The sequence below is a fragment of the Nannospalax galili genome, unplaced genomic scaffold (assembly GCF_000622305.1).
Source record: "Nannospalax galili isolate Female #2095 unplaced genomic scaffold, S.galili_v1.0 scaffold1196, whole genome shotgun sequence".
Classification (NCBI taxonomy): domain Eukaryota; kingdom Metazoa; phylum Chordata; class Mammalia; order Rodentia; family Spalacidae; genus Nannospalax; species Nannospalax galili.
This window is the reverse complement of record NW_008337101.1, coordinates 69,292-85,809: the sequence shown is the minus strand read 5'-3', so window position 1 is coordinate 85,809 and position 16,518 is coordinate 69,292. Positions and strand designations below refer to the sequence as shown.

At 42.6% G+C, this 16,518-nt stretch overlaps 1 protein-coding gene across 5 annotated transcripts in view; it reads right to left on the bottom strand.

Annotated features, from left to right (window-relative positions):
- The window catches only part of LOC103733292 (zinc finger protein 709), a 24,359-nt gene extending 9,049 nt beyond the window's left edge, over positions 1-15,310 (bottom strand). For 4 of the 5 annotated variants that reach the window (XR_003849397.1, XM_029563113.1, XM_017797893.2 and 1 more), the window contains exons 1-4: positions 15,205-15,310; positions 12,433-12,559; positions 12,197-12,257; positions 10,179-10,996 (exon numbers count right to left, since the gene is read on the bottom strand). Coding sequence is in view for 4 of the 5 variants with exons in the window: in XM_029563113.1 (XP_029418973.1) it covers positions 10,179-10,996; positions 12,197-12,257; positions 12,433-12,559; positions 15,205-15,207 (1,009 nt within the window). In the remaining variant the exon portion in view is untranslated. Of the gene's footprint in view, positions 1-9,737; positions 9,977-10,178; positions 10,997-12,196; positions 12,258-12,432; positions 12,560-15,204 lie in introns of those variants that run through there. The other variant, XM_008832099.3, reaches the window with a different exon arrangement.
- Between the last annotated feature and the right edge of the window lie 1,208 nt (positions 15,311-16,518).

Genomic DNA, 16,518 nt, shown 5'->3' with positions numbered 1-16,518 from the left:
AGCTATCAAAATACCTGAAAGCAAATCCTGAATCCATCACTCTTGAGTCCAGCCTTGGCAGACAAAAGAGAAATGAGGAGGAACCCAATAGAGGGATGCTTTTGGAAGCCCTTGTCAAGAAATCCCAATGGACTCTCATATGGACATTTGAAAATTGCCCTGTTCTGACTTTTTTCTAGTTCCGTGTCTAGAACTTATAATGCTAATTACTCTTGCCTTTCTCCTTCACATCTCCTATTCACCAGTCAAGGATTTTCTTTTCCTCCTACAGGTAAGAGTTATGCAATTTGGGAGTCTTTTAGATTGACCCACTGAAGGGGTACTCCAATTGCCTCACCCTGCATCCCTGTTCAGCACAGAAGAAGCCAGAGCCGTCTACGTCCCTATTCCCTACCTGCATGATGGGTATCCTCTTCAGAGGATGGTGTGATAAGACTAGGAGGTAGGAATTGGCTAGGCTGTTAGGGTAAAAAGACCCCAAAGAAAAGTAGCCAGTTTCTTGGCTAAAACTCATAATGTCCTTGGGCCTCTTAGCAACATACTCTGTTCCAATGATCAAACATGTCAAAAGTATTTGGGAGCTTGTATCTAAGCCTTAAAAGATTTTAGGGTTACCTCTTGGGGGGGGTATGTTAGAGTAGCCAAAAGCCCCATAAAAAAATAATAAAAGAAAGAGTACCTGAAGTTATCAGAAAAAAGTGATGGGGAGATATGGGAGGAGTTGGAGGGGAGGGGTTGGGCATGGATTTGATCAAAACCCTGTATATGCATGTATGAAATTCTCATTAAATTATTTTTAAAAAGAAAAGATTTATTTTTATTAATGTGTATGTGTGTATGCCTGTGGAATTACACACTATGTGTGTTGGGGGGCAAGGTATCCACACAGACCATAAGAGGGGGTTGGATCCCCTGAAACTGGAATTAAAAAGACAGTTGTGAGTCAACCAATATGGGTGCTGGGAAGAGAACTTAGGTCCTCTGGAAGAGCAGCATGTGCTCTACCCACTAAACCATCTCTTCTGCCCCTTATTACTAATGTCTTGCTAACTCAGAGCCACCACCCTACATTTTGTATCCAGGATTATCTTCTCTAAGCACAGCTCAGGGTCACATTGCTCACCAGCTTAACCTTCATGTTGCTGAAAAGCCCCCAAATAAAATGCAAGGTCTCAACAATTCAGAACTGGTCATAATCTTCACCTTCTTTTCCTAACATAGCTCAGACTCACCAATCTGTGTCCTGTGGAACTGACTTTCTTGAGAGTCTTGACTGTTCACAATTCTAGACTTTTCCTCCTGCTCAGCTTGCTTCTTAGAACACTGCCTTTCCCTTTTATTACCTGTCTTGTTCCCTTCATGAGCAAAATCTACGAATAACTACAATTAATGTTTTTAGACTTCTGCCATAAAACTCTTTCCTCCGAGTTTCCAGAGGACAGACTCCTCACATGCTGTGGCCCTCCTCACCCTCCTCCTGATTCTGAAATCATACCTTATTTAACCTGACAGTCTCCACACTTATCAAGGGCAAAAAGCTCATCTTTATTCATGTGTCGGCTTTTGTAACCTATGACCTGACAGGCTGCCTGAGCTCCACAGCTGTCCAGACATTTTAGCAATTGCTATTCCCATGATTCTGTGTCTGTGAACAAACATAACCTGTTTTTTAAATTTTTTGTGAGGCAGTGAGGCAGCATCTCACTACTTACCCTGGCTGGCCTGCGTTAAGAAATTAGGAGTTTTGAGCTGGGCATGGTGGTGTAAACTGTTAATCCCAGCACTCGAGAGGCAGGTGGATCTCTTTGAGTTCAAGGCCAGCCTGGTCTCCATAGTGAGTTACAGGACAGCTGGGGCTAGAAAGACCCTGTCTCAAAAAGGCAAAAAAAAAAAAAAAGAAAGAAAGAAAAGAAAGAAAGAAAGAAAGAAAGAAAGAAATTAGGAGATTAGGAGTTTTAACTCTCTTCTCAGTAAAAGAGACATAGAAGTTAGAAGTAGAAGTTGAGTCCTAGGTGAAGGATAAATGTCTCAGCTTGGAAAGTCCCAGCTAAGTTGAGCACACCCCCCACACCAGCCCCATTCCTGGCTCAGAAACTGTATAAAAACCCCAAGCCCCTACCCAGCAACTGTGCTGTCTGGGAAAAGAGATGCCAACAATCATTGTGCCAAACCTTACCACCAGCACTAATGTCCCAAACCCTCAAACTGTAAAAACAAACAAACAAACAAACAAACAAACAAACAGGAGCACAGAAAAATACCCAGACTTTCTTACTTCAGAGCTCCAACTGAGCTTCAGTGCCCCGAGAACAGTCTGACCTGAGACCCGTCTCATCGTTCATTTTCACAGCACTCTGGTCAATCCAGATCTAACATTTTCTAACAACAGGTAGGAAAGACAAGCAACCAATTTCATAGGACCCATACTGGGCTTAAACAGTCCATGAGGCATGACCACTGACGAGTGGAGAGTCTACAGCAACCACAAGGCCCAAACAGCCGGGGAACCTAAGTACTTTTGTGTTAAGAACAGAGCTATGGGGGATGGCGGTTGAGAATCCCAAGGCCTGAGTTCTTTCCTGACAGACGAGGGTCTTGGGAGGTCTTGCTTGCAGAACCTTGTGGTTGGGACTTATGGGGGTCCCAGATGGGCTTGTTTACAAAGCAAAGATTGCTTTCTGGTTTGGAGGGTTAATAGAGGTCTCCCTTTAGTAGCAATCTGCAGTGATCTTCCTGCCTCTGCTTAAAGCCTTGAAGGCTGGGAGCAAAAGAGCAAGGAGAGCTGAGGGAGGGATGGGTAAGTGTGGGGACTGGGCTGGGGTGTGTGTGTGTGATGGGTGTGGGGACTGGGCTGGGGGATGTGTGTGTGTGTGTGTGATGGGTAAGTGTGGGGACTGGGCTGGGGTGTGTGTGTGTGTGGTTCAGGGGAGACCAGGCTGTAATCCAGCCTCATTCCTTCATCCAATTTTATAGGGCACCCAGAATTTTTTTTTTTTTTTTTGAGACAGGGTATCCCAGTAGCCCCAGCTGACCTGAAATTTAACCAGGCTGACCTCAATCTCAGATCTGCCTGCCTCTGCCTCCTCCTGAACGCTGGGATTAAAGGCATGACCCACCATGTTTGGCTAGCACCCAGTAATTTTGAGACAGGTTTTCTTCTCAGTGGCCTGAAATTTGCCAAATTTTGAGACAGGTTTTCTTCTCAGTGGCCTGAAATTTGCCAAGTAGGCTAGGCTGCCTGGCCAGCCAGCCCCAGGGCCCCTCCTGACTCCGCCTCCTCGGTGCTGAATTACAATCAGGTATCCTTAAACTGATTTTTTTTTTTCCTTGTAATCTGGTGATGTAACCCACATCCTCATGCTTACTTTACTAAGTTATCCCACCAGTCCCAGAAAACACACTTCTTACTTCTTTTTTTTTTGGTCCTCGTCCTCTTCCTCCTTCTTAAACAAAATAACTATATTCCATTGAAAAACCAGAGAGGTATATCTGAAACGCTAGCAAAATATGTCCTCCAGCCATTTCTGTACTCTGACCAACAAATTTAACTATCTGATAACTTAAAATCTTTAAAGCAGAAACAGAAAGAAGACTAGTTCAAGAAAGATGAAGATGGCTGCAAAATAAAGGAAAGCCATTGTCTATCCACAGCAGGCAGAGATCACCAGATTTTAAATTCTTTTCACATCTCTGTGTGGCCAAAAGGGCCTCCCCACTTGGAGTCTTCAGACAAAGGTAGCCATGGTTACCTCAGAGCAGTCTGAACCTATCCACACCTAGAGTTAAGGAGATGGGATTATGGGCTATCTGGCCTTCCATTTCACAATCCATAGAGACTCAGGCAGTGCAGAGCATGTGTGTACCCTGTCAGGGAAGAGCGGGGGGCAACACAAACATCTTTATTTTGCTCAATGATTGAAAAACAAAGATTATGGTATATGATTTTTTTCTAAGCAGGCAAAGAGTAGATGGTATGCAGGCATCTATACAACTACTTTATTACTCTAAGGTTATTACCAATATTACTCCTTAGAAGAGAGATGTTTGCAAATCTAGTGATATCATACTAGTGTGTGTGTGCTGGGTAGCTGCTGACTGAAAGGGCACTCTTATCAGCAGTGCCTTTAATTGAGATCCAATCTGAACAATCCTAGGCACAGTTCTGAAGCAAAATCATGAGTGTCCAGAACATAAGTTTTGAGAAATTATATCCTTGATCATAATAGTTGCAATTTTATATAGAAAATATAAAATCGGGAGATGGAGAGATGGCTCAGAAGTTAAGAGCACTGGTTGTTCTTGCAGAAGACCCAGGTTCGATTCCTAGCACCCACATGGTGGTTAAGAACCATCCATAACTCCAGTTCCAGGGGATTCAATGTCCTCTTCTGTCCTCCACCGGCACTGCAGGATGCAGGTGCACTTACACACATGCAGGCATAACACTTATACACACAAAATAAAATAAAAATAATATACACATAAAATCAGAGCCTATTTTAAGAGGTGGACACCCAAGTCTTCAGTGTATACTGTTCTAACCCCAAGGACTACCCTTTTCTCCCCTAGTGTCCATGTTTAAATCTGTATGAAAACTTCTTAACAAATTCCAGTTCTACATAATACTGACTCATCCTGAAGTCCTTTTGTGCAGTAAAGTCAAGAAACTGGGCTTCACCTGAGTGATAGTCTCTGAATGAGTTCCTGAGGCAGCTACAGGCAGCAACATGGAGCTGTGTCTCCTGTTCTTGTAAATGAACACAATGGGCTCACATGTTGGTGAGTGAAAAGACAAAATAAACACAACCAAGACATAAAATGAGTGGATAAAAATTTATTACCTGCAGCAAACAAGCAAAGCATGGGAATAATTTCCAAAGGAATGCTCTCCCCAAACAAAGGGCCAGGGGTAAAGGGGAACATTAGATTAGAAAGGGTTAAATGGGGTGTAGAATGGGAGGGCAGGGCAGAGGAGTATAGGGAGGCATAAGTAACACTGAAGGCCTTTAGAAAAAGCCATATGGAAACCTACAACTATAGAGGCTTCTTAAAGTATATACAACACATCATAAAAAGGGACTAAAAGGAGTTATCCAATAAGAGGAACATTGTCCTTTCTAGACATCATAGGCTAATGGAAAAATGAACAAACAAACCTCAGCGCCAGGAATGGACTCCCTCTCTAGAAGCCGTTGACCAGGGGTGCCATAAACCCTACTGGCCATTGCTCCTGCTCATAGTTACCTACCAGATTGAATAGTAAGAATCTATTGCTGAAGATACTATACACATGAGCTGTAGAATAAACATGGAGAAATCAAGCTGGTGCTGACCTCAGAGCCTCTTTTCTACTGGCTAGCATTCACAGAGCGGGAACATGCTGTGCAAAATTCCAGAAGGAAAAAATAGTCATCATCCTTACCCAGCTGTGAATCCTGTGAATTACAATAACTGGCCTAGTAAGATATGCTACCGGTGTAACAGTGGCACAAATATCATGCAAGTAACTAACCACCCTTCCTACGATGGAGTCCATACCTGACACTGATATCAGGCTTAGCCACCGCTAAACAGGTCACAGGACATAGAGGAGAAACTAATACTAGTTTTCTACTAGTTATCATATTAGAGTTACTCTTAATGACTTAGTGTTATATCCACAGATTAATCCATCTCTCAACTCTGACCAGATAAATTTTCTTAGGCAACAGACTGACACAGAAATCCACAATTGGTCAATATGCAGAGAACAAGAGGCTGTAGAGCAGCATACCCCTGGAAAGGACACTTCCAAGGCTCAAGGATCATTTCAGAAGAGGAGGCAGAATGACTGTAAGAGTCAGAGGTGGCAAATGACCACAAGGAAATGGAGTTTTTCCAATAGCTAGTCAGTTACTCATATGAACTCACAGCAACAGTGACAGCATGCACAAGTCCCATGCAAGCTCAAACCAGACAAAATCCCAGCACAGACATGAGGTGGGTAAGAAACTCCAACCCCAACTAAGGAAATTGTAACACAGGTGGATACTGGGAGGGGCAGAGACAGTCTCTTATAGGAATAGGACTCTTGGTAGGTTAACCAGGCTTCAGTGGATGGACCCACACCGAAGGACATTTAGAGGCACAAATTAGATTCTATAGACCTTATTGTGTGTGTGTGTGTGTGTGTGTGTGTGTGTGTGTGTATGCACATTAAATTGTGGGAGAGGGGGCAATAAGAGGAGGGGACAGGGGAGGGGATCTAAATACCATTCAATTATATTGTATGAGGATCACAACAAATCAATGTAAAAAGAGAAAAATATGTGAGGGGGTTTTGGGTTTGTCTTTTTTTTTGTTTCATTTTGCTATAAATGGAAGAGTGGGACTGAGGGTACAATCTAACAAGGAACCCTGTGCTATCCTAGACATTCACTTCAAGCATTTGGACAGGAAGTAACAGCTTATGTTGATTGTAAAGACCTGGGATGAACAGAGGAGATACAAGTGATATCAAAGTGCTCATGCTGTGCCCTCTCAGTGCTGTTATGTTCCTTAATATAATGAAGGTGATGAGGTTTCCTAAAGTCTTCCTACTGGGGGTAATAAATGTCGATACAGGTTTGACAGTAGGTACTCAAGTGACAGGAATCAATTTCAGGGTATTCAGTTGTAGAACCACCCCTCTTCATTCTAGAAGAACACTGATGCATGGATCTACAATAATTACTATTCAAGTACTGTAAGCTAACATTGTGATTATTTTCTGAAGACTAAAACAAAAAGGAATGGTGCTAAACATCACCTGAAATCACTGGAACTGGTCCTGCAAGCACTGTCAGTGCCATGTTCCTGAAGCCCGTTTCACTTTTAGAAATGTTATCCATGGCTTCCCCAGTAACTTAATGATGTAAAATAAAAAAGTTAAAGAAATTAATTTTTTTATTCAGTTGTACAATGAATTTGTAATTGAGCTAAATACTACTGCAAATGTCCAAAGGATGACAGGTTGTTCTCCTACCGCTGCCCAGCCAGCTGCTCCTTAAAACACTAAACTACACCATGTCAGATTAAAAGAGCGAAACGATTAAAACTGTTAACATTTATAAAGTTAATAATCAGTCAGGCGTGGTGGAGCAAGCCTTTAATACCAGAACTCTGTAGCCAGAGGCAGGTGAATTCAAGGCCAGTCTGGTCTACATAGCAAGTTCCAGGCCAGCTGGGGCTACAGGGAGACCCTGTCTGAAAACAAACAAACAACAAAGGCAAAAAAGTAATAAGCCAGCTATTTCATAATTTAGTGTAAGTTTATACTATTTATAGAGTACAGTAGAGTAGTTATGCCCTGCATCTTCACATTTGCTGAGAAACACATAGCTCTGAAAGTTGGCTCATGGAAAGTGCCCCTCACAGGTGTTAAGTCTTCTCTTCACAACACTCTTACCTATATTTGTGCCAATCCTTTTGTATCTTTGATATGCAAAGGCTTATCAGGATTGCTACTGCAATTACTACTCAGTAAATACACCACATGCTAAATGTGTACTAGACTATACTATGAGTACACTTTATGATCTCCACATACCCTATGATATTGCCTAGCCATGTGCAACTGCAAGTATCCTCCATGTTAATAATGTGGGTATACTTAGAGAATTCTCATTTCAAGGGTTCCTTTCAGAGGAATAGAAAACTTATAGAAATTTATAAACTTATAGATTCTAGAAATCTTTTGATTTTTTTAATTTTATGTGTATGCGTGTATTGCCTGCATGTAGATTAGGTGCACCTGTGTGGTGCAATGCCCATGGAGGTCAGAAGAGGCTGTCGGATCCCCAGGGACTGGAGTTAGCTGCCATGTGGGTGCTGGGCTTCAAACCCAGGTCTTCTGCAAGAACCACCAGTGTTCTTAACTGCTAAGCCATCTCTCCAGCCCCAAAATCTTTTGATATTTTTATTTCTGTATATTTAATTGATATCTTTCTAAAAAAGATTACTTTCTAAAGAGATGAAAACCTCCACTGATGACTCCCCTAGGTTGGTAACAACCAAACACTTGAACATCACTGTAGGCAATATATGCTGAATAAGATAAAACACAACTGGTTTATAAGCCAGACAAATATCTGCATTAGACTGTCCACACAACACAATCAGTTCTCCAATCACAATAATGCTTCCCCTGCCCTTACCAACAATCAACATCACAGAAAGGAATCTTTGCTTTTCTGATGGTGGTGGTTATGTGGTACTGAACCTTAGACATCTTGCATACTGACCAATATCTAAAACCAGGCTACACTTCCAGCACTATTGTACTGTTACACTGAGACATGGCTACACTAAGTTGCTCAAGGAGGCCTGGAACTTTCAATACTCCTACCTCAACCACTAGAGTAGCAATGATTACAGGCCTGCATGATGACAACGCCCATTAGGGACCTTTTTTAAAAGCCAAGGACTAGTTATTAAAATACATTCATAGCTTACATAAAATTTCATTCACATGAAAATTTGAGCATTATCCATTAATTTGCATCAACATGCCTGAATTTGTAGGTTTTCATTTCAGTAAGATTTTTCGCTTGCATTTATTATACTTAGTTTCAATCCACTGTGCATTCTTAGGACTATGACCATTATGAATCATCATGCAATACTGGGTGGATGTAACAGAAAGTACATGCACATTTTGTTCAAAGAGTTTTCCTACAAAATGAAGTTTTATTTTCCTCTACATCAAATGGCACTGAAGGTGTTAGCATGATTTTTCATCCATAGGGTTTTTCTCTAGTGAGCTCTTCAATGACTCCAAAAAACAACAGAAAAAGGCTTCATAATTTTTAATATTCACAAAAAAATTGTCTCATTAACTTTTCCAGATTTTTGAAGGAAATGGGAAAATCTGAAAGTTTTCACATTATTTACATGCACAGGGTTTTTCTGCTCCCATCACATTTCCTGTATGTATGTATACTGGTATGTGTGTAGTGCCCATGAAGGCCAGAAGATGGAACTGCCATGTGGGTGCTGGAAATTGAACATGGATCCTCGGGAAGAACAGCAAGTGCTCCCAACCCCTAAGCCACCTCTCCAGCCCCAGCCCCATCCCACCTTTTTTAGGGTGTGTGTATGTGTGTGTGTGTGTGAGAGAGAGAGAGAGAGAGAGAGAGAGAGAGAGAGAGAGAGAGAGTCCCTGTAGTCCTGGCTGGCCTGGAACTCACTATGTAGACCAGGCTGGCCTCGAACACACAGAGATCTGCCTGCCTCTGCATCCCATGTGCTGGGATTAAGTCATGTGCCACCATGCCCAGTCCATCATATTTTTTGATGCCTTAGGAAATAAAGAGTTTGGATCCAGTAAGAATTATTTCATACAATGAGGGAATTTACCACATTATTATATTCACCGTATTTCTCATATATGAATTCATCTGTGCAATTAAAACTGTAATACGCAAAAGATTTACCATTGTTGCCATTTATGGCGTTTATCTACAGTTTTCAGGCACTTGAAGGCATCTGTGACATCTAATGGACTTACTGCATTATTTAGAATAAGGTTTTATGACCAATCTGAGTTCTTTTACGCTCAGAAAAGGCTTTACCGTATTAATTACAAGCATGGGCTTTTTCGCCAGTATGAGATCTTTCATGCTTTTTAAGTACAGATAGATAAATGAAAGACTTACCACAGTGTTTACATTCATGAGGCTTTTCCCCAGTATGAGTTATTTTATGTCTTTGAAGGGAATGGTGATATCTGAAGGCCTCACCACACTGTTTACAGGCATACGGCTTTTCCCCAGTATGAGAAGTTTCATGCATTTTAAGTAAAGAGGGATAAATGAAATACTTACCACACTGTTTACATTCATAAGGTTTTTGCCCACTATGAGTTACTTTATGTTTTTGAAGGGAATGGTGATTTCTGAAGGCTTCACCACATTGTTCACAGGCATAGGGTTTTTCCCCAGTATGGGTTCTTTCATGCCTTTTGAGTACAGAGGGATAAATGAAAGATTTACCACATTGTTTACATTCATGAGGCTTTTCCCCACTATGAGTTATTTTATGTCCTTTAAGAGAATGGTGACTTCTGAAGGCTTTCCCACATTGTTTACAAGCATAGAGTTTTTCCACAGTATGAAATTTTTCATGCTTTTTAAGTAAAAAGGGATAAAGGAAAGACTTACCACACCATTTACATTCAGAAGGCTTTGATCCAGAATGAGATATTTTATGTCTTTGTAAGGTATGGCGACTTCTGAAGGCCTCACCACATTGTTTACAGGCATATGGTTTTTCCCCAGTATGAGAAATTTCATGTGTTTTAAGTAAAGAGGGATAAAGAAAAGACTTTCCACACTGTTTACATTCATAAAGCTTTTCCCCAGTATGAGTTATTTTATGTCCTTTAAAGGAATGGCGACTTCTGAAGGTCTCACCACACTGTTTACAGGAATAGGGTTTTTCCCCAGTATGAGATATTTCATGCATTCTAAGCGAAGAGGGATAAATGAAGTCTTTAGTGCATATGTTACATTTATAAGGTTTCCCTCCAATATGAGATGCTTCATGTACTTTAAGTAAATAGGGAGAAATGAAAGACTTAACACAGAGTCTACATTCATACAGTTTTTCCCCACTATGGATTCTTTCATGTACTTGACGATCACTGAGATGTCTGAAGGCTTTCCCACATTCTTTACATTCATAGGGCTTTTCACCAGTATGAGTTCTTTCATGCTTTTGAAGTAAAGAAAGAAAAATGAAGGCTTTATCACATTGTTTACATTTATAGGACTTTTCTCTTGTATGAATTCTTTCATGATTTTCAAGAAAATGGGAAGAAGTCCACGCTTTGCCAAATTCTTTATGTTCATGACAGATGTCTATACTGTGAGTCCTTTCGTGTATACAAAATGAAGAAGGAAAAACAGAGGGTTTTCCACATTCCTTGTGTTCATAGCATTTTTCTCCACAGTTAGTTTTTTGATGTATTTGAAAAGAACTGGGAAAAGATAAAAATTTTAGACATGTCTCATAATTACAATGTCTATACACATTGTAGATTTCCACCTATCTGTGCATATTTGTGATGGATTTTTATGGTCTTTCAACACCGTTTACATTTAGACTGCATCTTTCCATCTTTCTTGTGCCAGTATGATTTTACTTCAGTACCAAGTAAGAGTCTCACTGTATAACCCTGGATGGCCTGGAACTTACTATATAGACCAGGCTGGCCTTGCACTCACAAAGATCTGCCTGCCTCTGCCTCCTGAGTGCTGGGATTAAAGACCTGGAAAACAGCACCCAGTTCCCTGTAGGTATTTTTGTCCTCATATTAAGATGTGGCTTCTAGGTGATCATTTCTTCACATTGACCACCTTCTGTGCATTCATGCAGTCTGTCCACCACTCACCTTCTATGAAACAATGACAAGCACATTCATTGCTGTGCTGGTTAGCTTTTGTCAACTTGACATAAACTTGAGTTGTCTGGGAGGAGGGAAGCTCAGTTCAGAAACTGACTTTTAGACTAACCTGTGGGGCATTTTCTTGATTGCTAATTGACATAGGAGGACTCTGCCACCTGTGGGCGGTGCTACCGCTGGGCAGGTGCTTCCTGATTATACAAGAAAAGTAGCTAAACAAGCCAGCAAGCAGCACTCCTCCACCGCCTCTGCTTCAGTCCTCACCGCCAAGTTCATGCCCTGGCTCTCCTCAAGGATGGACTGCAACTTGTAACCTGAAATAACTCCTTTCCTGCCCAAGGTGCATTGAGTCATGGTGTTTATCAAAGCAACAGAGAAACCAAACTGGAACAGCTGTTTTCAGGACTCCTTTTTAATTGGATTTGGATGTACGTTATTCCAAAATAATGTATAGTTTCTCTATTGTACACCTTCTGGTGTATCTGATTGGGTTAAAACTAAATGGACTGGTGATTCTGTGGCATGGCTCCTACAGAGTGATTTTGAAAGGAGCAATATTTATATACAGTATTCCGAAACACAAGAGTCTCCAAGTGAAATGTATCCAGACATTGAATCACTTTCTTGCACTGAGTAATATATAAATTATCAAAATTTTCAATGATGAGTAAACTTTAATTTGTGCTTATTTACATCCTGTGTTTGTTCTTCAATTTTTATATCACACTAGATTACCTAATGGGACATTGGCTTTCACCTGAACAGGCAAATTACCTTAGACTTCTCCAAGGATTCTTGGATTGGTTGTCAGTGTTTTGGTCTTCCCATTTGTTTCCTAAAATATAGGTACAGAAAAATATTATAAATTACTAAAATTTATATAAAATGTATTTTCTAGCTTCAATACTACATTATAGGAATTCGCTTTGTTTCCAATGTGTGAAAACAGAGAAAGGCATCAGTAACACTCATGCTCCAATGACTAAGTGAAGGAATGATGGCATTCTTACCTATACAAGCGATGTTCCTGTAGGTTTCCAGCATTACATCTCTGTACAGATGCTTCTGAGAAGAATCCAGCAAAGCCCACTCTTCCTGAGTGAAGTTCACAGCCACATCCTCAAAGGTCACTGGGTCCTAAACATCCCACAGAGAATGATATATGTAAGTGAAACTGACAGCATGTAGAATCCAAACTCAACGGACACATAATTCTATATCTACAAACATTTATTACATGACACAGCAGTCTGGAGCAACTTCAATAGGACACAGCTGAATAGGATCCCTTCACTCAATATTGGGACAGGACTTGAACATGCTGCTCGACCACCTCAATTTTTTTCCTTTTCTTTTTTGAGACAGGGTTTCCCTGTAGCCCCAGCTGGCCTGGAACTCACTATGTAGACCAGGCTGGCCTTGAACTCACAGAGATCCACCTGCCTCTGCCTCCTGAGTGCCCGGCCTCCCAATTTCTTATCAGAGAACATTTCCACTACGTGTTGTGATGGTCTGAATAACTTGATGTATTTGAAGACTTGGTCCCCAGTTGACAGTGATGCTTGGGGAAACCAAGGAACTTTTAGGACACAGAGCCTTGCTGGATGAAGTAAATCACTGCGGCAAAGCTTGAGAGTTTACTCCTTGCCCATTTCCAGTTCTCTCTCTCTCTCTCTCTCTCTCTCTCTCTCTCTCTCTCGCTCTCTCTCGCTCTCTCTCTCGCTCTTGCTCTCGCTCTCTTTCTCATTACTGCTGTACAAAATGTGATCTCTCAGCTTCCTGCTCCTGCCACACCTTCCTCACCATTATGGACATCTAGCCCTCTGGAACCCTATCAAAATAAACTCTTCCTTATGTTGCTTTTGACCATGGTATTTTATCACAGCAACAAAAAGGGAACTGATACACTGGTCATAACAAGGTTCTATCACCAAGAGTAGAAAGAGAATTGACATCAGAAGTCATGACGCTAACTATCCATGCAAACTTCTGCTCATAAGTTTAAGCTTTGCTGGCACGAGGGAATGAAAGCTATTGGGAGAGGGATTGGAGAGATGGCTCAGTGGTTAAAAGCACTGGCTGCTCTTGTGGAGGACCCAGGTTCAGTTCCCAGCACCGACATGGCAGCTAACAACCATATGTAACTCCAATTCCAGGGGACCCAAAAACAACATGGTCTGGTTTTTAAGAACACGGTTGGTACCATTCCTATTGTCCTGGTACCAACTTCTGTATTGGCCACTGTTTGTTGCTGTGATAGAACGCCATGACCAAAAGAGAATTACACAAAAAAAGAAATCATCCTGGTTTATGGTTGCAGACAGGAAGTCCAAAATAGTGAGAAATGGTAGCAGGTGGCCAGAGCAGGAAGCTCACTGATCACACCTACAACTACAAACACAAAGCTGAGATCAAACTGGAAGTGGGGCAACGCTGCAAACATCCAAAGCCCACCCCCAGTGACATGCTTCCTCCAACAGGGCTGCACTGCCTAAAGGTTCCATGACCTCCCCAAGCTGTGCTACCAGATGGGAACCACATGTTCAATACTTGAGCCTATGGGAGACATTTCTGACTCAAAGCACCACATCCAACACAATGGACTCCATCCCTCTGGAACCATAAGACCAAATAAACCCTTTCTTCCCTGAAGTTGCTGTTGGTCAATATTTTATCATAACAACAGAAAAGCAACCAGAAGAAATAGGTACTGAGACTGGGGTGTTGCTATGATGTCCTGACCATATGGCTTTCTATGCTTTTGAATTACTGTGTTGGGGGAATGCTGCTTATTGGCAGCTCACTGGCTCACTTAGCTCACTTCCTTATACAGCCCAGGTCCACCTGCCTATGGATGGTACCACCCACAGTGGGCTGGTCCCTCCCACATCAATCAATATTCAAGACAATTCCTCACATAGCACCCTTAATCCAATCAGATACAGGAAATCCCTGGATTCAGCCTCCCTCACATGACTCTAAGCCTTGTTGACAGCTGAAGCTAAGTGGGGAGTCAACATAATCCCAATGAGAATCCAAAAACATAACCAATAATAGAGCCGATTGTAAAGATAACACAGAAAGGGGAAAACCAGAATACTGACTACAGTACTGCACAAGAAATGGCATACATAGTGACATTATATGACTCAAACTTTCTAAAAAAAAATTTCAATGAGTACTATTTGGGAACAAATACATATCACCGGAACAGGAAAACCAAAAATAAAACCACAAAACTGTAAGCAACTTATTTTTTTACATAGAACAGAAGAAACTCCGTGTATAAACCGTGGTCTTCTCACAAAAGCTACTAGACTTCATGGGACCCACGCTGAGAAAAGCCATTACAGAGCGTACAACTTCCACAGAACTGACTCCAAGTGCATCCTGACCTAACTGTGAAACGCGAAGTGCAGAGCACGGGGAACGTCCCAGAGGAGCCGACCTCCGGGAAGGCGGGTGACAGGTGTCGGGGTCTACGCCACGGCAGAGCCTGTTAGGGATCCACGCTACCGAAGCACATCCCTATTCCAGTCCTTTCCCAAGCAGGACCTGGGGGCGCACGCCGAACACAGACGTAACCGACACGGAAGCTCCCGATGCGCGGCACGCGGGGCGGAGCTGCGCACAGGCCGCTGGGGATGGGGGTGCGGGGCACCGAAGACCGAACGGGACAGCCGCCTGCCAAGCCTCCGCCCTCCCCAAACTCTCCGGGAGGACGCACCACCACCCGCTCCGGCGGCCGCTGCTCCCGTCTGGGGAAGCCGCCCCACACTCACCATGGCCGGTTTCAGGGCCCGCCCGCTCCTCCCGGATCCAGGCGGCCGCGCTGACAACACCCGCCCGGATCCCACAGAACGGCAGCTACGGAGCGGGAAATCCCGCCCCTTCCTCCGCCCTCGGCTAGTCGCCACTTCTCATTGGACAGCCCTCTCGGAGGCCCTGATTGGCTAGTGCGGCCTGAGTGACAGGAGGAGTGCCCTTTGACATGAATGGAGCCGAAATGATTGGGTTACAATATCCACTCCTAGCCTGGCGTCTGCCTCCAGCTCAGACGGCGGCAAGGAGCCAGAAGTTTGGCCTTCTAACAGATCTCGTTTCTGTCCACTCAGAGCTCCAACCTTTTTCCGCTCTGCAGGCACCTCCAGTTCTTCCTGCAGGACACAGAGTGCCCAGTGTGCACCCCCATTTCACAAAGTCCAAAGAAATGATGCTTTTGCCTCACGTTTAGAAGCGCGCCCAGCCCAAGCCAGGTCTGATTCTAATAGGACCTGCTGTCCAGGGATCAGGAGTTTCAGGAAAACACTCTGGGGATCGTTCACATCTATCTCTCAAGCTGCACAGTTGCAGCCAGAAAAATAACACCAAACCCTGAGTGAAGGATCAAGCCTGTGAACCCACTTCTTAGGCGGTATAGACAGGAAAATGAGGAGTTTAAGGCCAATCTTGGCTGCATGAGACTTCCATCTTTAAAAAAACAAACAAGTAGCCAGGGTGGTGGCACAAGTCTAAATCCTAGCACTCCATAGCAGAGGAGGGGGATTTCTGTTAGATCCAGGACAGCCTAGTCTACATAGCGAGTTCCAATCCAGATGGGGCTACAGGGAGCCCCTCCCCCCCCCCCGCCCGCAAAAAAGCCAACCAAACAAAAACCTAAAACCTGCCAATAGAAAACCAAAATTATTAATGAATGGAAAAATGAAGTTTAGAAAGAGAGATTAAGGGAAACATCCATCAAATAGGTATTTGAAAAAAAAGGACACTGATGATACCAAATTTTGGTTATTTTAAAGATAAACATAATTAGCATAGCCTTAGATATGCTGAATTTTTAAAAAGGACCCAAATTGATGGACTATGTGAATTGCAGAAGAGCCACAAGCCTCATTAGGAAAAGCCATAAATCCCTTAAAGAGTCTAACTGGCCAAAAATTGGCAGCCTGGCCTTGCTCAGCCTTATCAACTGGTCACTCACATATGTAAGAAGAATTAGCAATCCTTCACAATAATTGAACAGAAACAGTTTTTAATTCATTCCATGAAACCACACTCACTTTGATAAAAAGCCAGACAGAGCACTAAGAAAAGTAAAC